The following is a 22874-nucleotide window of genomic DNA, read 5'->3' on the forward strand; positions in this document are numbered from 1 at the left end:
TGGATCAGCCCAAAGGCCCTTTTAGCTGAGCATCCTGTTCTCACAATGCCCACCACCAAATGTCTGTGAGGAGCCCATAAGCAGAACCTGAGCACGGAACAGACGCATCTTCTGCTGCTTTGTTGTCCAGTAGATGCGTAGGAACATTCATCATCTTCGTTATCCTCAATATTATCATATATGTCTGAATGTGAGGCGTGAAGGCTGCTCCCGGAGAGGCCCTTTCCAACTGGCTTAGGGGGCAGGGCCCACACTCACCCAGACCTACTAAGAGGCTCCTCATGAGGTCAGAAGAACATCGCCGGTTTTGCTTTATTGCTTTATTGATTTAATATGTGGAACACCCCTTTCAGTTTTTAATTAAAATATAAAGAGGTATAGAAATCAAAAATACATCCATCCATCCATCCATCCATCCATCCATCCATCCATCCATACTGTGCAAGAATACATCTTCAGCATCTTCAAATGGTGAGTGGTAGGAAGTTTTCACATTTGAACTGCAATGAAGTTTGGTAACAATTAAAATAATGGTTTGGGAGCCAGATTCCCTCAGGGTGGAGCTGGCGGAGCATTTCTCCATGGAGAGTAGAAATGCTGGATTGGAGATGTGCCAGGTGAGAAATACTGGTTCTGGTCTGAATGTTTCAGAATCAAAAGGCAGATATACGGTATATTTCCTGCTTCTAGAAACAGGGAGTCAGTGGAGCTAAGCAAATTTTCAGAGATATGCACGTTGCTTTATCAGGGAGCATGAATTGGTTTGTTTCAGTTTTGGAATTTTAAAAAACAAGCATGTCTAAAGGAAGTAAAGGCTCATGTAATTCTGCAGCCATGAATATAGGTCATGGCATTCCTCCCCCCTATTTTTGATTATACAGTAAAAAGATTCTGAACGTTTCTCATTAATTAAGAAGACATTTCTCTTTTTCTTAAAGAATGGAAGGGAAATCATTTTTGCGGTAGAGGATGAATTGCCACCCCTTTGAAACTGGGGAGCTATAACAATCGTAATTATTGTAAAAACTTAATTAACACAACAGAGGCATCACAGTTTTTCAACGGAGCCTTGGGAATTATTTTTCATTTTAAGAAACTAGACTTCCCCACCCTTCTTTCTGTTGTAAACAGAAGCGGTTGACACAGGTATGTAATTCTGAACATTTTTAGAAGTCATAGTTATTCTGTATTGCATCCAACTCTATAGCCCCTTGGATATCAGTTAGTCCTGGCCATTAATTTCAACAGATCTACTCTGAGTAGAACTAAAATGGGATGCAATCTTTTGCCACATGATGGTCCTTCATGCTGATTCATGATAACACCAATTTAAAAGGTAAAGGTACCCCTGCCCGTACGGGCCAGTCTTGACAGACTCTGGGGTTGTGCGCCCATCTCACTCAAGAGGCCAGGGGCCAGCGCTGTCCGGAGACACTTCCGGGTCACGTGGCCAGCGTGACATCGCTGCTCTGGCGAGCCAGAGCCGCACACGGAAACGCCGTTTACCTTCCCGCTGGTAAGCGGTCCCTATTTATCTACTTGCACCCGGAGGTGCTTTCGAACTGCTAGGTTGGCAGGCGCTGGGACCGAGCAGCGGGAGCGCACCCCGCCACAGGGATTCGAACCGCCAACCTTTCGATCGGCAAGTCCTAGGCGCTGAGGCTTTAACCCACAGCGCCACCTGCGTCCCTAACACCAATTTATTTGTACTTAAAAACCTTGCCATCGTATGGTTAACTAAAAATATAATTTGGAACCGGAAAATGTATGTATTTGTGTACTGTATGAATATTCCTTTTAGATAATTTCTGTCCTGCCATACCCTCCAGGAAAGGTCAAGGGATTAAAAAATGAGAAACAGATATTTTTATAAACCAGATTTCATTTGAAAGTGAGACTTGGCACTACACATACTATTTATTCCCACATTCTCCCTATGCGGCACTTCAAAATGTACGTTAGATAAACCATTCTACTGGAAACAATTTATTACAGTACTCATGGTTTTGTAGCTCTAAAGCTACTGAGCTAGTATTCTTTAGATATATCATAGAAACCTTCCATCCACATCCTTTATTTAAACAGGAGTATTTACAAACAGAGTATTCCATTCTCGTGCTTATACTGAGTTTGGGCAGAATGGGGAGTTTTGTGTATCACTAAAGCATGATAAAGCTTTGAAATATGACCCACTATTGTGCATTCATTTTTAAAATATTGAGTTTGCCCTTTCCTTCATACCCATAACAGCCTGCTGGATAGGTTAGAGTAAGGCAGGGGCCGCCAACCTGATGCCATCCAGATGTTGAAGCTATAGAACCCATCGTCCCTGAGAACGGGCCACAATTTAAAAACCTGCTCCAGATAAGCTGAGAAAGGGGTAGTGCTATGGATCTGGAGGGACAGGAACATGGTCCTTCCGGTGGTTGCATGTTAGAGATTTCCCTCCTATAGCGGTGAATCTGGATCCCAAGTGACCCATTTCCACTGAAAAAGAACTGCAATGGGCTTCAGCGAAACAACGATGCAAAAGTCCCAAGCAAAAGTCCCAGCAATCAGCAATATGAAAGGAGAAGTTGGGGCGGGATCAACCTCAAACACCCTATTCCCCTTTCCCTTCTAAAACACAAGGTTGGCTGGGTTTTTAGGAATTATCTTACCATTTCCCAAGCCTTTCTGCACCTTTTGTGGTGGGGGGAGGGGGACAGGGGTAGCACAAAAGCACCCAAGCCACATTAACTCAGCAAACCCAAGCTGCGGCTATGCCACTGAATCCCTCAAGCAAAATACAGTGCTAAAATTCATGTCAAATTGCTGTTTTAGGGGTTGCTTTCATCGTCTGAAATGGATTAATCCATTTCCCTTTACTTTCCATCAGAAAGCACGCCTTGGTTAAAGTCCACTTTGGTTTAAGACCAGACTTCCAGAACAGATTAAGGTTGTAAATCAAGGTACCACTGTAGAGAGAATCTGGATGCATCCAGAGAGACATCTAACATATTGGGCAGTATCCAACATTGAAGCTCTGCCTGCAAAATGGACTTCCATGCATTCTGTAGAACTTCCTCTTCCCTCCAGCTGCCCCACTGAATCCTTAAAATCTCAACTGGAGGGTTGGGAACCCCCAAACATATTTTGGGGACTCTTGGAGTGGAGAAGAGGAGAAGAGGTCTTGTTGCACAGGCAGAACTAAGTGTGAGGAGCATTAGACACAATCCATTATATTAAAAACTGCTCTCTTTTTGTTGTTTATGTTATGTGTACAGTGGATTCAAGACTACAATTTGGCACACCACTTCTCACAAGTCCTCTTCTTAAGCCTTCAGGCAAGTGAAGGAGGAATGGGAGAAGGGAATATGTCATGGACTGTGTTCCTTCTGGTTGGACTTCAGCATCAAAGGTCACCTATGGTTTTCCTTGGTGTGATCCTCTTCATGTTCATAGTAGCTCTGATAGGGAACAACCTCCTTCTTTTTCTGATCAAGACAGACTCTGGTCTGCAGACCCCAATGTATTTTTTCCTTAGCCAACTAGCCTTCATGGACCTCTGCCAAGTTCTCTCCATTGTTCCCAAAATGACGGTGGATTTTGTAACCCAGAGCTACAGCATTTCACTCTATGGCTGTGTAGTGCAGATTTCTGTCACAATGCTCATGGGAGGGGCAGAGTGCTTCATTCTGGTGACCATGTCATTTGACAGGTATGTGGCTATCTGCAGGCCGCTGCAATATCCAGTTCTCATGAGGAGCAAAAACTGCATCATCATGTCAGTTGCTGCCTGGTTTGGGTCTTCTGTGCAGGCTTTGATCTGTTCCCTTTATGTACTGCCACTTCCCTACTGCAAGTCCAATGTGATCAGACACTACATGTGTGATTACCCAGCCCTTATTCAGTTGTCCTGCTATGACAATTTTGCATTTGATATAACAGTCTACTTTTGTAGTTTCGTGATCTTTTTCATCCCCATATCAGTCATCCTGGCTTCCTACATAGCCATCCTACTTCAAGTCTTCAGAGCACGATCCTCTGGAAGAAGCCAGAAGGCCTTGGGGACCTGCTTGTCCCATCTGTGTGTAGTTGGGATCTTCTACTTTACGGCCATTTTGACCTACATGACACCTGCCGCTTCCTATTCAGCACAAAGGGCCATGATAAACACTTTGTTTTTTACCATTGCGCCTGCCATGATGAACCCTTTCATATACAGCCTGAGGAACCGGGACGTCTTAGCAGCACTGAGAAAGCTCTTTGCAAGATGCACAATGTGTCAATGATTTCAGCAGGAAACAGAATGGCAGGTACTCTCCCTTTGGAATTTATGCAAGGTCTGAAATTTAGCTGGAAGGAACTTAAGGTGAGAGGTGTAAATTTTGTTTCAGGGCGCTTCAGATGGGCGTATTATTGTGGGTTTCATGCTGCACATTTGTGAACAGTCTGCAAACCAAAACGGGACCTATTTGCAATACCTTAATGTCCTGTTTGCATTATTAAGCCCCCATCTGGAAGCACCCTAACTTTCATTATTGCTGTATGATTGGTGACCGTAGCATAAAATGTACCCCAATATTCATACTGTAGCTTTGTTTCTGAATGAATGTTACTTCCTTTGGTTTAATAATATATACTGCAGCTTCAAGCAAGACAGTGTGTCCCTGCTGGGGCTGAGCTCCGAAATGGAGATGATAATAACATAATGTACAGGGATAATGTGTAATCTGAAGTGTTGTGAATGCCCTAAAATGTTGTATGAATTCTAAGTATTATCATTCCCCGGTCTCACAAAAATATTTTTTTGCAATAAACTTCAGTGAAGGGGCCAGCCATATTCTGGGCCGCCAGCTCCAGCGATAGGGAAGTCTTCATTGTTCCTGGATCCCTTAAAAGTTAGGTGCTGTGCTATCACTGAGAAGCCACCAGGCCTTAGGGAACCTGCTTGCCCAATTTCTGTGTCATGGTACTCTGCTATGGAGCATCTATTGGAGATATATGGTGTTGACTACTATAGCACCTACAATGACAAATACTTTCATATATGTCTAGAGGAACTGGGATATGCTAGCAGGACTGAGAAAATTCTTTGTAGAATATCACATAGTATAAATGATTTTATAGGACACCATGCAGAGAGAGTCGTGGTCCAACCACATTGATTTTCCCCACCGTGACGTTTCTCCTGCTTATTGAGGGACAGATTGCTATGGATTGACAGTGCATGGGCTCACATGATCATATTGTCATTCTGTTCTGACCAGTCAGCTCTGGTTCCTGTCTTGAACCAGACAGGTTGCAACATGTACAATAACCACCCATGATGATTATTATTTGTATACCATCCTTTATAATCACATCTGCAAGTACTTGCCTGCTAGCTCTTCTGCTTTTATCCCAACATCAACAAATTCATGGAGGATTAGACTATCAGTGGCTTCCAGCCACAAAGTTGTACCCCCACTGCTGAAGGTCTGTAAGCAAGGAAAAAGGGATGCGGGTGGTGCTGTGGGTTAAACCACAGAGCCTAGGACTTGCCAATCAGAAGGTTGGCGGTTTGAATCCCTGCGACGGGGTGAGCTCCCATTGCTCAGTCCCTGCTCCTGCCAACCTAGCAGTTCGAAAGCACATCAAAGTGCAAGTAGATCAATAGGTACCACTCCAGCGGGAAGGTAAATGGCGTTTCCGTGCGCTGCTCTGGTTTGCCAGAAGCGGCTTAGTCATGCTGGCCACATGACCCGGAAGCTGTACACCAGCTCCCTTGGCCAGTAAAGCGAGATGAGCGCCGCAACCCCAGAGTCGGTCATGACTGGACCTAACGGCCAGGGGTCCCTTTACCTTTTAAGCGTGGAAGTGGAGAAGCCATTCCACCCTTGGCCCTCCATAGGTGCCCTGCATCTGGTCAGCTTGGCATGAGTCTTTTTCTTTGCTGAAAAAATTCCTATTTTGGCTTCTTGACTGCTCTTGTGGTTTTTCCTCTTTACCTCTCTCTTGTCCCTATTTGTTTGTCTTGTCATTCCCCGCCCCTTCTTCCTTTGCTGAAATCGTTTTTTACAACATCCCTGGGTGCACACCCTAATGAAACATGCTGTGCATGCCTATGCAAATGGGGAGAGTGCTGTGCCGCACAGGTTTTTGAAAGGTGCTGTAATCTGAGGACAAGACACTCACTGGAGTTTCCTCTTGACTCTAGTTGGCCAGTGGGCACCTTCTTCCTACCCCCAATGTATTCTTCCAAGTGAAATTCTGTGGGATAGTGGTAGTGGAATGGTGGAACAGTACCACCCCCATATTGAGACCTTGCTCAATAATTTCCCCACCCCACTGCCAAATGCACCTTGGAATAGGGAATTGGGGTGAGGGAGAAATCATGACCTGTGTGCCCCCCCCAAAAAAAATCACTGGAATCACTGAAATCCCCCAACCCAATTCTGTAGCCTCCCAGACCAAGGCATAGAATGTTAAGAGCTTTATTCTCAATATATGCATTGCAGGGAGTTGGATTAGATGACCCTCAGGATCCCTTCCAACTTTACAGTTCTATTATTCTATGATATACTGTTATGATTGAGATATTACAGGGACTGCTAGTTAATAGGAGGACCTTTTTATCGTTCAGTTTCTCAATAATTATTTACAATGTGTGTGTTTTTTTTGAAAAATAAATATACTAAATGTTTCTGTTGTTTCTGTCTTGTTGCAGTACTGCATTACCGCTTTCTATTTTTTTGCAGTTTTACATTTTAATACTTTCTTGTCAACAAATAAAGTTAGTTTTAAACCACTTAGCAGTTTCAGCAGCTTTATGTCACTTCTGCCTATCTCCTTCCTATTGGTGGAAGATAACTCTGATTCAGTTCTCCCAAATTCATACTTTCCTAAGCAGCACACAAACAAATATACATACAGCTTTCAAATTTTGCAGTTGTTCAGACTTTACAATACAGTTCTCTAGCCCAAAAAGTGTTAAAAAATGCATTTGATAAGGTAAGGTGTGCATGAACATGCTTATATTGTAGAAAGTAGCACGTAGAAATGCATCACAATAGGGGAAATTGCTCTGCAAACTGGTTAGGGGAAAATGCATACAACAACAGGAGGATTAGGAGAAATTCAGATTCGAATGCTAATGAATTTTAACACGGCCTTTTAAAAAGCCACCCAGTTGTAAACTGATGTGGAAATGTGGAGAGCTGAACTTAAAATTGGAAAAATGAGAAACTGAGTTAAACTGAAATGAACAAATTCACCTATGCCTAGTTAGTTATTTCCAGTTCCAGTTCTGCTGGTTCTGAGGATAACATCATGGATAGTTTCTTTTTCCTGTCCAATTATTTACACAATATGCATTTTACACAAAGTCTCCTCAAAGCTGCTAGAACATCGCGGTTCCTCAGGCTGTATATGAAAGGGTTCAACATAGCAGGGACAATGGTGGTAAACACTGAGTTAATCATGGACTTTTCCGCTGTATAGGGGGTCATGTACGTAAACATGGCCATTGAATAGAAGATTCCCACCACACAAAAATGGGACAAACAGGTCCCCAGAGCCTTGTGGCTACTTCCTGAGGAGCGTGCTCTGAGGACTTGAAGTAGGATGGCTATGTAGGAAGCCAGGATGACTGAGATGGGGATGAGAAGGACCATGAAATTACCAAAGTATGTTGATCTCACAAATGCAGAATTGTCAGAGCAGGACAATTGTATAAGCGCTGGATAATCACACAGGTAATGGTTAATCACATTGGACTTGCAGTAGGGAAGAGGCAGCACATAGAGGGAACAGCTCAGAGCCTGGAACGCAGACCAAAACCAGGCAGCAACTGACATGATGTTGCAGATTTTGCTCCTCATGAGGACCGGATATTGCAGCGGCCTGCAGATAGCCACATATCTGTCATAGGACATGGTCGCCAGGATGAGGCACTCTGCCCCTCCCAAGAGCAGTGTGACAGAAATCTGGGTGATGCATCCAGAGAGCGAAATGGTGTAGCTGTGGGTTACAAAATCCACCGTCATTTTGGGAACGATGGAGAGAACTTGGCAGAGGTCCATGAAGGCCAGCTGGCTGAGGAAAAAGTACATTGGGGTCTGCAGACCAGAGCTCATTTTAATTAAGAACAGGAGTAGGCTGTTTCCAAGGAGGGCGATAAGGGACATCAGGAGGATGGCACCAAGGAAAAGGGTGGGTGACTTTTGATGCTGAAGTCCAACAAGAACAAACTCCGCCCACGATGTTTTATTCTCACCCCCCATTCCTTTTTCATTTGTCTGGATTTTAGCTGAATAAGATAGAAGAAGAGAATTGCTGGGGATAGAAGTCACATAGTACTTTGAGAGAATTTTAGGTAAACAACCATTAATATTGTAACTGGGGTGGGTGGGAACCCAGGATTTCTAAATAAATTATGCCATCTTCTGTTATCAGTGGTTTTTTTGTAGGTAGGCTACATGACCCAATTGGATGTGTGTGAGATTCATGATATACAAGCAAAGATGTCTTTTAAAAGAGCTGAAATCCTCCTGTTTGTAGTGAATTAATCCAGCTCTGGTTCCCTCTTTCAAAAAGCCTTTCATTAATATATTACCCTTTACTTTTTTATTTTATTAGCTATCATTTTAGCTTGCTGAATGGAGACCTGCTGCAATAGATTTCTGCCTTAACCAACATAAAACATACCTTATGAACAATAAATCAAATGAAAAGTGGACAGAAGGGGGAAGGAAAGCCATGAATGATATATGAGATTAAAAGATGCTAATTTTCACAGATAAAATAATTTAAAATAAAAGAGCTTTGCATGCAACACCAGTTGCTAGATCAGAGAGGAGAACTACATCCTAGTGCCCAGATGGGATACAGGATGTTTTGTTTATTTTTCTGAGTAAACTGTGGCTGTTTATGGCGTGAAAGCTGCTGTGAAAGATTCGCCCAGCACACTTCCAACCACGTGTTTAGCAGAGTTGGAATACAGACTGTTAGTGAAGCGTGAGGAAATTGGCCCTGAGTCTTGATTGATGAGCAACACATGATTGTTCTAGGAAGATTACTTTTATTGCATGTCATTAAGCTTAGCGATTGCTTTTTACAGAGGTTGCTGTGGTTCCCCACAGCAGCGGATCTGCTTGCATCTTCTCAGTAGATTAAAACCGAAACTCTCTCTCAGTCCCTCTCGCATAACGCACTGTGCATGTCCATGATGTCACTGTCTTATATTTGCACCAGTGCAAACAATCCAGCTTCACAGCCATAGTTTCATCATGAAGACAGTTTTCTGAAAATGAATGACTAATACCCCCGACATAAACATGACTCCCAAATGGAGTATATGTGTAGCTGTCACACCAACAACTGGGAAACACTGGCCTGCGAGCGCTCCAATTGGAGAATAGCCTTTACCAAATGTGCCATGGGCTTTGAAGACACTCGAACTCGGGACGAAAGGGAGAAATGTGTTAAGAAGAAGGCACGCTTGGCAAATCTTCCATAAACATGGTTTTAACAGTGAGTCTGTAAGTGACTGTGGAGGCCAATTCTGGATCCACATGTCCTTCCACAGAGGGGACATTGGTTTCCGGGCAGGAGTTGATCACGGTGTGGATTTGCCAAGCGTGCCTTCCTCTTAGCACGTTTCTCCCTTGTGTCCTGAGTTCAAATATCTTATGGTGTCACTCACACACACACACACACACAATCAGTATATATACTTTCTAGTGATATATATAATTTGTTTTTCCTTTGGTCTCTCTTTGGCTGTTTAAGATTCTCTTGCAAAGGATTTTCTTTATGAAAATTCGTGTTGTCACCAAAGAACAATACAAAACAGAAAAGGAAAGAAGAAGAATTAGATTGCAATGACAATGAGAAGAGTCACATACCTGTGTCTAATGCATGTGTTTGCAACAGCAAGCAGAAAGACAGCTTATGTTTTAAAAGAAGCTGGTATATAAGCCCTCTGCTGTAAATTATCAGTGCTCCATCCACTGATTTAATTAAATATTGCTTATCTCTTCCAGAGTACTCCCCTAAGCTAATTGATCACAATTCAGTTTAAAGGGTTGCAATGTTTTTCCTGTTGTAGGCAAAAAATGATTTGCAGTACATTCTTTGAAAGAGTTATTAATCTGAATTAATGACTTACTTTGCCTACATTTTGAAAAGTGGAAATACTTTATAACTCCAAAAGGAAGGAAAAAAATCACAATCAATATTTAGTGCCTTGAGGTAGTTAAGTGTTTTCTTGATTGCTTTCCACACATTACAATATTCAAAATTATGAAGACTGAATTCCTTGTTTTGAAGTCAGTTGCAACAACAATTCAGACTCTCTGAACTATTAAAAAATAGTCTCTCTTATATAGGGACATTTTTAAAATCTACATCTGCTGCATCACAACCAGCATTTTTACCAACAGTATTTAAAATCTTCATGAAGAAATGATCACTCTCCTACACGTTTGGGAATTTTGGCCCCATGACTTCAATTAAGGCACACTGTTGCGAAATCCAGTGTCATTTTGGGAACGATGGAGAGAACTTGGCAGAGGTCCATGAAGGCCAGTTGGCTGAGGAAAAAGTACATTGGGGTCCGAAGGCCAGAGCTCATTTTAATTAAGAACAAGAGGAGGCTGTTTCCAAGGAGGGCGATAAGCGACATGAAGAGGATGGCACCAAGGAAAAGGGTGGGTGACTTTTGATGCTGAAGTCCAACAAGAACAAACTCTGTCCACGATGTTTTATTCTCACCCCCCATTCCGTCTTCATTTGTCTGGATTTCAGCTGAGTAAGATAGAAGAAGAGAATATGTGGGGAATGGAAGTCACACTTCCCTGTGAAAAAACATAGGTAACGCACCCTTAATATTATAACTGTGGAGTGGAAACATTTAAAAATAAAACATGCCATCTTCAGTTGCAAGTGGTTTTTGAGGGTAAGCCATGCGGCTAAAACCATCCTGTTGGAGAAATGGAGGAAACCTGGAAAGAGAGAAAATAGATCCAGCCCAGGCTACCCCTTTCAAAGAGTTTTCCACCATAATGTTACATGCTAATTTTTTTATTTTATTAGTTATCAGTTTTTGTTTCGATAATTTTTTGCTGTTAAAATTTTATAACACAAATAGAACAATGGAACAGTACAGTATGAACAAACCACACAGAACATCTTGATGAGAAAAGAGGGGAAGAGATAAATAAATAGAAGAAAAAAGGGTGCAAAACACATTGTTCTCAAATCTCCACTTCTTATGTTGAAGAAATACAAGTACAAAAAAATGAGTATAAAAAGTCAATGGGGGGGATAGTTTATCTGTTTTATCTTACCATATTGTGACCTCATATAATGGCTTAGCCAACATAAAAACATGTCATATTAACAATAATTAAAAGGGAGAGAGTGAGGAAGTCCAGTATTGTGACACAGCAGTGAGTACTGGGTAGTCTTCAGCAGCTTTGTAACCACCCAGAAGTAGCCATTTGGTTTTGTGATGGGCTTCTTGTGGAGCTCTTCACAGCACTTATTAGCAGCTGGGAGCTGGAGAAAATTGGTCATTTGGTTTTTGATGGTCTGACCTATTCACCATTCCCAAAATACAGCCATTGTGCATGGTGGCTCATGGATCAGGAGGAATGATGACCAAGAACAGATCCTGCCATTTTTTTTAACTTGACAGACTTCTTTAGCCTGATAGCTGTCTCTTCCCAATCGTTTGTGCACTGCAACTTTCCCCTTCCCCTTAGCTCTTCCTAAAAGTAAGTTGCTCATCTTCACTTGACAACATGGCCAGAGGGGAGACACAGGAAAGAAGTGAGTAAGAGAAAGGCTCCCTGGGTGTCTTTGTGTCTCAAAACTCAAAGGTAACTCCCCAGCTAACTAACGCTTTCGGTGAGCAATTTACAATGGTGCCAAAGTTTGAAATGGCCAATTTGCATAGATGCCAACGGTGTGAGTTGCCAAATTGGCAACAAACAAAAGACTACTTGCTACCTCTCAGCATTGCCTAATGCCCAGGGTTGTTGTGAGCAAGACATGGGATTGAGTGGACGTTTGTGTTATCATTTGCCACTATTACACTGGACACTCAGCACCAGAATTAGGTTCACAATTTCAGGTGTGCTGGTTACACACACACACACACACACAAACACTTGTGTTCCCCCCCTCCCCTTTGGATTGTGTTTGCCTTCCCCACATTCACTTGCAAAGAATTTTGTGTATGAAAATTGATGTTATCATCATCAGATATGCCAACCACAAAAATTTGTGTTGAAAATGCAACCTATATAAATATTAAACATCACATACCTGTGTCTAACGCTTGTCTTTCTGCCAGTAAGTAGAAAACCGATGTGATTTTTTAGAAGCTGTTGGCCTTTAGATGTTCTGCTGTGAACTTTCAGTGCTCCAGCCATCGATTTAATTAAATCTTGCTCATGTCCTCCACCCTAAACTATTGACCATAATTCAGTTTAAAAGTGTTACAGCCTTTTTCTTGTTGCAAGCAAAAAATGATTTACAGTACATTCTTTAGAACAGAGTTGTTACTCTGAGAGAATGGCATCTTTTCTTCTTACATTTTGAAAACCATAAATATTTTTATAACTCCAAAAGAAAAAGAGAGAGAAAATCACAATCAATATTTAATTTTCTTGATTGCTTTTCACATCTTAAAATATTCAGAATCACAATCCCTAAATTGCTTGATTTGAGGTCAGCTAGGAAAACAATCCAGACCTTGTGAACTATAAATAATGCTCTTTCTTGTAAAGGAACATTTTAAAATCTACGTCTCCTGCTTTATCTCTGCAAAATCTTTACTTAGTCCCACAGGGTCTAGCAGTAAGAGAAAAATGTGCCTTTTTTTGGATCTATATTATAACCAGCATTTTCACGATCAGTATTTAAAAGCTCCAAGGAGAAACGATCACACTCCTGTATATTTGGGAATTTTGGCTCCCCAACTTATTAAGTAATACTTTCAGAAGTGGAAGCTACAAGTCAGACTTCAAACAGTACATTGCCCGCCCCATTAGATAATGAGAATCTAAAGATAGCAACATATGCTACTTCTGCAGACATGGGTTCCTCCAACCAATGTCCACTAAATAACATGAATGAGGGAGCAGAAGATTCTGGGGAGAAGTACAGGCCTCCATTCAGTTCTCATTCTCCCTGTTCTTTGATGAGGTTGGCGTTCTTCTGCTTGATTCCCTTTATACCTTAGGTCTCTGTAACTGTCCCTTTCTAGGTCTCCTCCTACCTGTCCAAATACCTGTCAAACTTTCCATGGGGGAGCAAGAGCAGTCTGAAGGAGTGGCTGACTCTCTCACCTGTAGCAAACATTCCAACCCAGAAGCTCTCTGGATTAGAAGGAATTTCTCAAGAGGGTGGAGAAAATGCTCCTCTGTGGATATTTGAATGTAGCTGGGAGTTTGCCTTTCCATCATAATTTACTTTATGGGAACTGATGAGAGCCAGGGTGGTGTAGTGGTTAACAGCGGTGGACATGTAATCTGGTGAACCGGGTTCGCTTCCCTGTTCCTCCACATGCAACTGCTGGGTGACCTTGGGCTAGTCATAGGTAAAGGTACCCCTGCCCGTACGGGCCAGTTGTGTCCGACTCTAGGGTTGTGCACTCATCTCACTTAAGAGGCTGGGAGGTTGCGCAGCTATCCCAGAAGCCAGAACAGCAAGAGCGATTGCTGCTTTCACTGCGCAGTGATCCCTCTTGCTGTTCTGGCTTCTGAGATTCAGAATATTTTTTTTCTTGTTTTCCTCCTCCAAAAACTAGGTGCGTCTTGTGGTCGGGTGCATCTTATAGAGCGAAAAATACAGGTAAGTGAATATCAGAACTATGTGGGTGGAACCAACTGAGTGAATTTCCTGCGTACTATGAATGCAGTCAGCTCCACTCAAAAGGCCAAGGTCACCATGCCAAAGGCACACATCCCAGTAGGGGACCCATTGACCAAAGAAGAACCTGGCCCATCTAGTCCAACATCCTATTCTCACAGTGGCTGACAATGCCAGAAACCCCAGATTCTCCAGGTCTCACTATTTCCCAGGGACAGTCCCGAATTTACAGAAGCCATCCCTGTTTCTGATTTGATCCCTGGAATGTCCTGCTTTTCCCTCCCAATTGCTGATGCTCGGGGTCACTGAGCATCACATTGCAAGTCAAAATATTCAGGCAGGCCTAAAATATATTTTGGCTATTATATCATTAGCCAGTAGGCTGCAATCCTAAGCCTTCTTACCTGGGAGAAATACCCCAACTGAATTCAATAGGACTTAACTTCTCTGAGTTATCTAGTTAGAATCGCACTGTAAGGGAATAACACTGTAAGGGTTAACTTTTTAACGTTTTATTCAACTTTCAGCCTTAGGGATTACTGAAGTTGGAAAAGTTCACACCTTAGGGATTAAAGTCTGAACAAACTCATCAGCTGATGCAATTTGTAAGGACTTCACTGGCTTGAGTCCAGGGCCATATTATTTCACTTATGCCTAACGCTTGCTAATAGGAAGAAAAATGTCCTGGATATTATTTTCCCATTTCTGGCTTGGATACTAGATAATTAAGACTTTTGCTGAGTTTTAGTGGGTGATACCAATGCCCTGGGTAAGGAAGTAATGAGAAAACTGGAGATTGTACCATAGATCTCAAAAGCTCTAGCATTTGGTGGCATGGAGGCATTGAAATTGAAATGACAAGCATTTAGGCATATTAATGTGACATGCCCTAGTGACACATTAACCCACATGTGTATAAATCTGGATTAACAAGTAAAGGTAGAAGGTAAGGTAAAGGACAACTGGACGGTTAAGTCCAGTCAAAGGTGACTATGAGGTGCAGTGCTCATCTCTCTTTCAGGCCAAGGGAGCTGGCGTTTGTCCACAGACAGCTTTCCAGGTCATTTGGCCAGCATGATTGCTTCTGGCAGAACGGAACACCGTGACAGAAACCAGAGTGCATGGAAATGCTGTTTACCTTCCTATCACAGTGGTACCTAATTATCTACTCACACTGGTGTGCTTTCAAACTGCTAGGTTGGCAGAAGCTGGGAGAGAGCAATGGGAGCTCGCTCTGTCATGGGGCTTCGAACCATCAACCTTCCGATCAGCAAGCCCAAGAGGCTCAGTGGTTTACACCACAGCACCACCCACACCTCAAGTAGGCATGCTATTTCAAGATTATGTGCCCCGAGTCATGCTATGACATGTGGCTGTTGCATTGTTCCTTAATTCCTAGGGGGAATTAGCACATGATTGCTGAGTCCCTGTTTGGACAAAGTAGAAATCTGTTTAGTCTTACAAAATGTCAAAACAGCTATGCAGAGGATAAAATCTGCCAAAATGGTTACAGAAGATAAAATGGTGAGCTGGAGCTCAGTGCAACTGGAACTTTGCACATGCCCCAGATCTCTGTGTGTGCTTTAGTTTTACTCTGAGCAAGAAGGGGGATGTGCATCGCAGATAGTCAGAGGACGCTATAGATTTAAAAAGAGTTCAGTTAGACTCTTGTGTTTCTGAAGGACTGGCTGCTGTAGAAAGGGACTTTACCTGCAGTGAAATAGCTGTATTGATCCCTAGAACTGCTGCTAATACAAGTCAACACCCTTAATCAACCTGAATTAGATCCTGAGTTACCTTACTGCTTCAGCCCTTCTCTTTCTATGTTTCCATCTTCCAGATTTTGCTGTCTTTCTGCCCATATACATTCATTTTGTTTGTTTCGTTTATTTATTGCATTTATACCCCAACTTTTATCCAGGGAGTTCAAGATAGTGGACATGATTCTCTCCCTCCACCAATTTTATCCTCACAGCAACACTATGAAGTAAGTTAAGCTGAGAGACAGTGGCTGACCATAGGTCACCCAGTGAGCTTCATGGCTGAGTGGGGATTCCAACCCTCAAAGTCCCACACACTAACCATGACACCACACTGGCCCCCCATGGCCAAGTGGCAGGGATGATGGAAGCTGCAGTCTAGTCTGACAAGATCTGAAGGTCCACCTTTGACTAAGAGATAACAAGGTAAAGAAGATTTGCCTTGGAAACTGAGTGATTCCTATAATTTTGTAAGCAAATGTACCATATCAGTATGGACATCTATTCTTGATTGTTCTTCCCCACCCACTGTTGCAAAGGCGTTTGACATGGTGTCGTGGTTCTACCTTAAAACCTTGAATATTTATTTCGAAAACTGAACGAGTGTGAAATTTTGTTGCCCCTCTCTAGGCGCCGTTAATACGCTGCGCATTTCACAAAGAGCTTCCGCAGAGCTGCTAGGACATCCCTGTTGCGCAAGCTGTAAATAAAAGGGTTGAGCATTGGGGGGACGACAGTAATGCAGACCGAGTAGATCATGGCCCTTTGTGCTGAGTAAGAGTTCATAGGGGCGGTGTAGGTCAGCATAGATGCCCCAATGAATATGCCCACGACACAGATGTGGGACAGGCAAGTCCCTAAAGCCTTGCGCCTTCCCTCGGTCGAGTGCATCCTCAAGACTTGCACCAGAATGGCAACGTAAGAGGAAACAATGACTGAGATGGGGAAGAGGAGTAGGACCACATTGTCAAGGTATACCACGATCTCAAAGGCAGAGGTGTCAGCGCAGGACAGCTTCAGCAAAGCCGGGAACTCACACACGAAATGGTCGATCACGTTCGAGCCACAGTACGGCAGAGAGTGGATGTAAATCGCAATGACCATGATGGTCAGCATTGCTGTAGACCAGATCCCAACAGTCATGATGAAGCAGATGGTTCTCCGCATAAGGATTGGGTACTGCAAGGGCCTGCAGATGGCCACGTACCTGTCGTAAGACATGACAGCCAGGACCAGGCTCTCTGAGCTCCCCATGGTCAGAGTGAGGAAGATCTGGGCCACACAACCGCCGAGCGAAATAGTGCTCCTCTGCGTTAAAAAGTTCACAGACATTTTTGGGACCACAATGAGGATCTGGCCCATATCCATGCAGGACAGTTGACTAAGGAAAAAGTACATTGGAGTATGAAGCGAAGAGTCCATTTGGATTAGGAGGAGCAGGAGACAGTTTCCCAGCAGAGCAACGGAAGCCATAAACAGAACGATGCTAAAAAATAAGGTGGGGGTCTTTAGATGCAGAAGCCCCACAAGATGAAACTCTGTCCAGGATGTTGCATTTTCATGACCCATTGCCTTGGGGTGGAGCTGAGGACAAAAGGATAAGATTTAAGGAGATGGAACTCACAGAATGCCAGGTTTTTTTTTGCTTTTTGCTTTTTTTTGGCTGTGTATTAATGATGATTTGGGGGCTCATGATGGAGAAGTTAGACATTATCTCACATTCAATACTCTTTGTTGGTGCAAAAGGATTTGGGTCGTCATACTACATCCTTTGCAATTGGTGCACGTCCAATAACTTCCTGCTCAAATTTTGCCTACCATAAAGGTTTGCTTTGGGGGGGGGGTGTTATTGTTCCACTTTTGTTGCTCAGTGGTGCAAGGGTGCTCCTCCAGACAGTAATAATAATAATAATAATAATAATAATAATAATAATAGCAAAAGTCATTAAAACCTTCCCTAAACAGGGCTGCCTTCAGATGTCTTCTAAATGTCAGATAGTTGTTTATTTCCTTGACATCTGACGGGAGCGCGTTCCACAGGGCGGGCGCCACTACTGAGAAGGCCCTCTGTCTGGTTCCCTGTAACCTCGCTTCTCACAGTGAGGGAAACTCCAGAAGGCCCTTGGCGCTGGACCTCAGTGTCCGGGTTCAATGATGGGGGTGGAGACGCTCCATCAGACGCAATATTGCAATAGCATTGGGGGAGCATGACAGAACAATGAACCCACCACAGCAAATGCACAATGAGCACATCAATGGCATATTGTGGAATGCACCCGCAAAGCAAAGCAAAGCAAAGCAAAGCAAAGCAAAGCTTCAGAATTCTGGAGGGGCCCAGGTTAAATGTTTTTTATGTGGACATTTCAAACAACAACAACGTTTTAAAAGGCACAAGGTCTTCCTCTGACCCCCCCCCCCAAAAAAAAACTCCCCCACCAATGCCAGACACAACCATGCTAACACAGCCTTGTAGCACTTGTAACTTAAAGATACAGTGGTACCTCGGGTTACATACGCTTCAGGTTACATATGCTTCAGGTCACAGACTCCACTAGCCCAGAAATATTACCTCAGGTTAAGAACTTTGCTTCAGGATGAGAACAGAAATCGTGCAGTGGCGGCGCAGCGGCAGCAGGAGGCCCCATTAGCTAAAGCGGTGCTTCAGGTTAAGAACAGTTTCAGGTTTAGAACAGACCTCCAGAACAAATTAAGTTCTTAACCCAAGGTACTACTGTATTTGGATATCAATGGAACGGTGCTGATGGTAGTTTCCAGCAAGTTCATAGATCTCGATTCAGAAATTTCCTAAGTGTGCTGGGCCAGGGCTGCAGCTCAGTGGTGGAGCACCTCCGGGGTCAATCCCAGGCATCTTCCAGTAGGGCTGGGAGAGACTGCCCTGTCTGAAGCCCTGCTGTCAGTGTTGGGAATTCCATTCCACCCTTTGATGCAGATATGTGGATTGTTACATTTCACATGTCTGTTTACATTCCAGCACAGATTGCTGGCGTGAGCAGAACTTCCGCTCTGTATTGCTTTTGTTTTCTCTCTCTGAGAAGAACGGCAGGGAGAGAAGCCATGTTTTATTTGTCCTGAATAAATGCGTAGTTTAGTATCATATCCATGCCTCAAGCTTGATCTGTTGTGCTGTTTACCCTGCTGAGTAGTGTGTGCTTAAGCCTGCATGGCAGCTTGAGTCACAGACGCACATCAGAGGAGCAGAGATCGATGGATCTCCGCAGCGGCAAGGCTGAGAGGGGAGACGCTCCAGCTGGGGCCAAGCCAGCTGGCTTTTCACCCCCCGATTCCAACAGTCAGCCAGTGTGGACAATGGTGAGCTTAATGGACAAGTAGTCTGACTGGGTATAAAGTAGCTTCCTATCTTCTAAGATGAGGGACGCAGGTGGTACTGTGGGTTAAACCACAGAGCCTAGGACTTGCCAATCAGAAGGTCGGCGGTTTGAATCCCTGTGATGGGGTGAGCTCCCGTTGCTCAGTCCCTGCTCCTGCCAACCTAGCAGTTCGAAAGCACATCAAAGTGCAAGTAGATAAATAGGTACCGCTCGTGCAGGAAGGTAAGCGGCGTTTCCGTGCGCTGCTCTGGTTTGCCAGAAGCGCCTTGGTCATGCTGGCCACATGACCCAGAAGCTGTCTGTGGAGAAACGCTGGCTCTCTGAGCCAATAAAGCAAGATGAGTGCCACAACCCCAGAGTCGGTCACGACTGGACCTAATGGTCAGGGGTCCCTTTACCTTTACCTTCTAAGATATACAGAGAATTTCCACAGTGGTGAAGGTATAGCGCTTTTTAGAAAGTGCAAATGTATGAAACTAGTCTCTCAATATGTAATGGTTCAAGGGGTTGCTCGTGCGTAAGTTGCCGCCACTCCTGGCTAGGTTACTAGGTTGAACCCTTTCTGTCTGGACAGCCCTTCACCTTGTGGCTGTCTCAGTCGCTGGCAGAATCCGTCAGTGGGCATTTCTTGAACTTCTTCCAGCAAAGAAGTTCTTTGACACCAAGTCTCCTCCTACTCTCCCTGCGCGGAAGCCTTCTGCGCAGGGAGGGTGTGGGCAGTGGAGTACCCATGCTCTCCCCACTGGTCTCCGGTGAAGAGTCCTGGAGCCTCCTCTCCGATTCCCCCATCCGCCCCCCTTCACCACTGGTGTTACGCTGATTTCCTTCCCCAGCAGATGGGCTGCCTCTCTCCCTGCTGGGACCCTCTCCTGCATCGCTCTGGAGCCTCCCCTCCGCCCCTGGCTCCGATGGCAGTTCCCTGACACAATATTACTGATGAAGTGTTACAACCCACAGTCCACAGCCCTTGCTTTATATGCATGACCTGCCCATCCTCATTCAATCCAATGGAGGAGGGTTTCAACGAGAGTTTTAAAAATACTTTTTATATTTATTATGCATTTTCACAAAGCCAGGGTATTTAACGGCCACCGAGCTGCTGATATTAGCAACATTATTGCTGAGTTTTTCATATCAAACTGCTGCGAAAGACACAGGAGCAGGCTCGTCTGCTTTTTCCCTGGTCAAATGGCAACCTTAGTGTCAATGGAATGAATGGGAAGGAGAGATGACATGCCTGTGAAGGATTTCTAGATCTGGGCTAAGAAGCTTCTTGTTCATAACGGGTGCTATCAAGCCATTGGGTATTTTTATCATAGAATCATAGAAGGGCCCACAAGGGCAATCTAGTCCATACCCTCCAACATTTCTCCAGTGAAAATAGGGACGTCCCATTCCATACAGTGGTACCTCGGGTTAAGAACTTAATTTGTTCTGGAGGTCCGTTCTTAACCTGAAACTGTTCTTAACCTGAGGTACTACTTTAGCTAATGGGGCCTCGCTCCGCTGCCGCACGATTTCTGTTCTCATCCTGAAGCAAAGTTCTTAACCCAAGGTACTATTTCTGGGTTAGCAGAGTCTGTAACCTGAAGCGTCTGTAACCTAAAGCGTCTGTAACCCGAGGTACAACTGTAACGATAATTTTTCTATTTATACTCCATACATCTTACTGGGTTGCCCAGCCACTCTGGGCAGCTTCCAAGATATAAAAAATCAGAATAAACATAAAAAACCTTCCCTATACAGGATTGCCTAAAGACAGCTCGGAGGTCAGATAAATCCATGGCCTCCAGCATTTCTGCAATGAAAATAGTGACATCCTAAGGAAAAGTGGGAGGGATGCGGGTGGCACTGTGGGTTAAACCACAGAGCCTAGGACTTGCCGGTCAGAAGGTCGGTGGTTTGAATCCCCACGACGAGGTGAGCTCCCGTTGCTCGGTCCCTGCTCCTGCCAACCTAGCAGTTCGAAAGCACGTCAAAGTGCAAGTAGATAAATAGGTCCCGCTCCGGCGGGAAGGAAAACGGTGTTTCCGTGCGCTGCTCTGGTTCGCCAGAAGCAGCTTAGTCATGCTGGCCACATGACCGGAAGCTGTATGCTGGCTCCCTCAGCCAATAAAGCGAGATGAGCACCGCAACCCCAGAGTCGGTCACAACTGGACCTAATGGTCAGGGGTCCCTTTACCTTTACCTAAGGAAAAGTGGGACAGTCTAGGATCAAATCAGAAAGCAGGACGGCTTCTGCAGGAATCTTTTGCCCAATGTGGGGCTTGAACAGACAATCCTGGGATTTAAATTCTCACACCAACCACATGTTCCATTAGTTTCTCTAGAAGAGCTAGCCACTTGCTTAAAGCTGCGTGCTCACCATACATTTAAAGCAGATGAATTCCTCCACCGATTCCTGGAAACTGTACTTTGTTAAGGGTGGGAAAGAGCTGTAACTCTGTGAGGAGTAAAGGGGGTTGGACTAGATGACCATTGGGTCCCTTCCAACTCTACGATTCTATGATTGTCTCTGATACGGCCTTTCAGATATCTGAAGACAGCTATGATTTGTCCCCATAAATTTCTCCTTTCCAGGCAAAACAGCCCCAAGGCTTTCAACCATTCATCATAGGACTTGGTTGGTTCAGATCCACCCTTCGCAACAGCAACAACAACAAAAAGCACATACCTTCATGTGTTCCTATATTAGCAGAAACAGAACCGTTTAGATCCTTGAAGAGCTAGATTTCCAATATTCAAACACAATTAGCTCCGTAAAGGACACAGCTTAGATGGATTACTATGGACCAAGCAGATCCAGGCTTCTATACAGACCCTGCATAAAGCATCAGAGAGCTAACCTGTGGACAGGCGCTCTCTCCTCGTAATGTACCTTCTGCCTGTTTCATCACACCAACCTATTGAACGAAAGGTAGGAAGGTTTCTGCCAGAGCTCCCTTGCCGATGACATGAGTCCTTTGGGTAGAAACTGGTGCTTATTACTTATAGTTTCTAGTTCTATTGTGACCAGGGTGAAATCCCTTGAGGAAAACTGTTTTCTGTTACTTTGATCAGTCCTAAATTGAGACTGGCGTTTGCATCACTAAAGCCACGCAAGGTTTACAATGTAGGTTCCAGTAGGACATTCTGGTTGATTGCTGGCTTTCGGGAATTTGATCCCCAGTCTTCAATTAATGACGTGTTGACCGTAGTGGCAAGCATCTTGAAAGGATTTAGCACTTTAAGGCACCTTGCCATAGCATAGCACATGCGTGTTCATTGAGATGCTTCTGCATTCGCCTGTTAAGAAATATGAAGGGACTTCTCTAAGTGACATGGAATCTGTCCATTTGCTAAATCAGTCTGGGATTCCCTTAATTTTCAGTATTCCCAACGCCATTTTTCTTTCTTTCGGGTCTCTTCACACGATATTCTAGAGTAGGACTGTACTGAATTGACAAGGGCCATTTCTCAACTATTCCACCAAACTCAAACTGTGAGAGCCAGTGTGGTGTAGTGGTTAAGAGTGATGGACTCATAATCTGGTAAACCGGGTTCACATGCAGCTGCTGTGGGCTAGTCTCACTTCTTTGAAGTCTCTCAGCCTCACTCACCTCACAGAGTGTTTGCTGTGAGGGAGGAAGGGAAAGGAGATTATTAGCCTCTTTGAGACTCCTTAGGGTAGTGATAAAGCGGGATATCAAATCCAAACTCTTCGTCTTCCTCTTCTTCAAAATCCAACTGTGGAGGCAGCATATAACCAGCATGGCTGGCAAGCATCAAAAACTTCCTCCATGAATTGGTTCAACACTTGTCTAAAGCCATCCATGGTGGTGGTCATCACTGCTGGAGCAAGTTCCACAGTTTAGCTACGCACTGGGTGAAGACGTACTTTCTTAATCCGCCCTGATTCTTCCAACATTTGGCTTCAATGGAA

The 22874-nt window shown here is 44.0% G+C and overlaps 4 protein-coding genes across 4 annotated transcripts in view; 2 read left to right on the forward strand and 2 right to left on the reverse strand.

Annotated features, from left to right (window-relative positions):
- Positions 1–22874, forward strand: part of LOC307209810 (uncharacterized protein) — a gene marked incomplete at its 3' end in the record, with an annotated part of 89640 nt that overhangs the window by 48835 nt on the left and 17931 nt on the right. The window lies entirely within an intron of this gene.
- Positions 3648–4374, forward strand: LOC307209035 (olfactory receptor 2T11-like; the record flags this gene model as incomplete). The annotated part of the gene is made up of 1 exon (XM_079964121.1): positions 3648–4374. The coding sequence occupies one exon, from the start codon at positions 3648–3650 to the stop codon at positions 4272–4274; it is 627 nt and encodes a 208-aa protein (XP_079820247.1). The 3' UTR covers positions 4275–4374.
- Positions 7320–8075, reverse strand: LOC307209815 (olfactory receptor 2AK2-like; the record flags this gene model as incomplete). Its single annotated transcript, XM_079965178.1, has 1 exon — positions 7320–8075. The coding sequence occupies one exon, from the start codon at positions 8073–8075 to the stop codon at positions 7320–7322; it is 756 nt and encodes a 251-aa protein (XP_079821304.1).
- LOC307209816 (olfactory receptor 2V1-like) lies at positions 16239–17171 on the reverse strand (the record flags this gene model as incomplete). The annotated part of the gene is made up of 1 exon (XM_079965179.1): positions 16239–17171. One exon carries the CDS (start codon positions 17169–17171, stop codon positions 16239–16241), a length of 933 nt encoding a protein of 310 aa, XP_079821305.1.

This window comes from Podarcis cretensis (assembly GCF_951804945.1).
Source record: "Podarcis cretensis genome assembly, chromosome: 2".
Taxonomy (NCBI): Eukaryota; Metazoa; Chordata; class Lepidosauria; order Squamata; family Lacertidae; genus Podarcis; species Podarcis cretensis.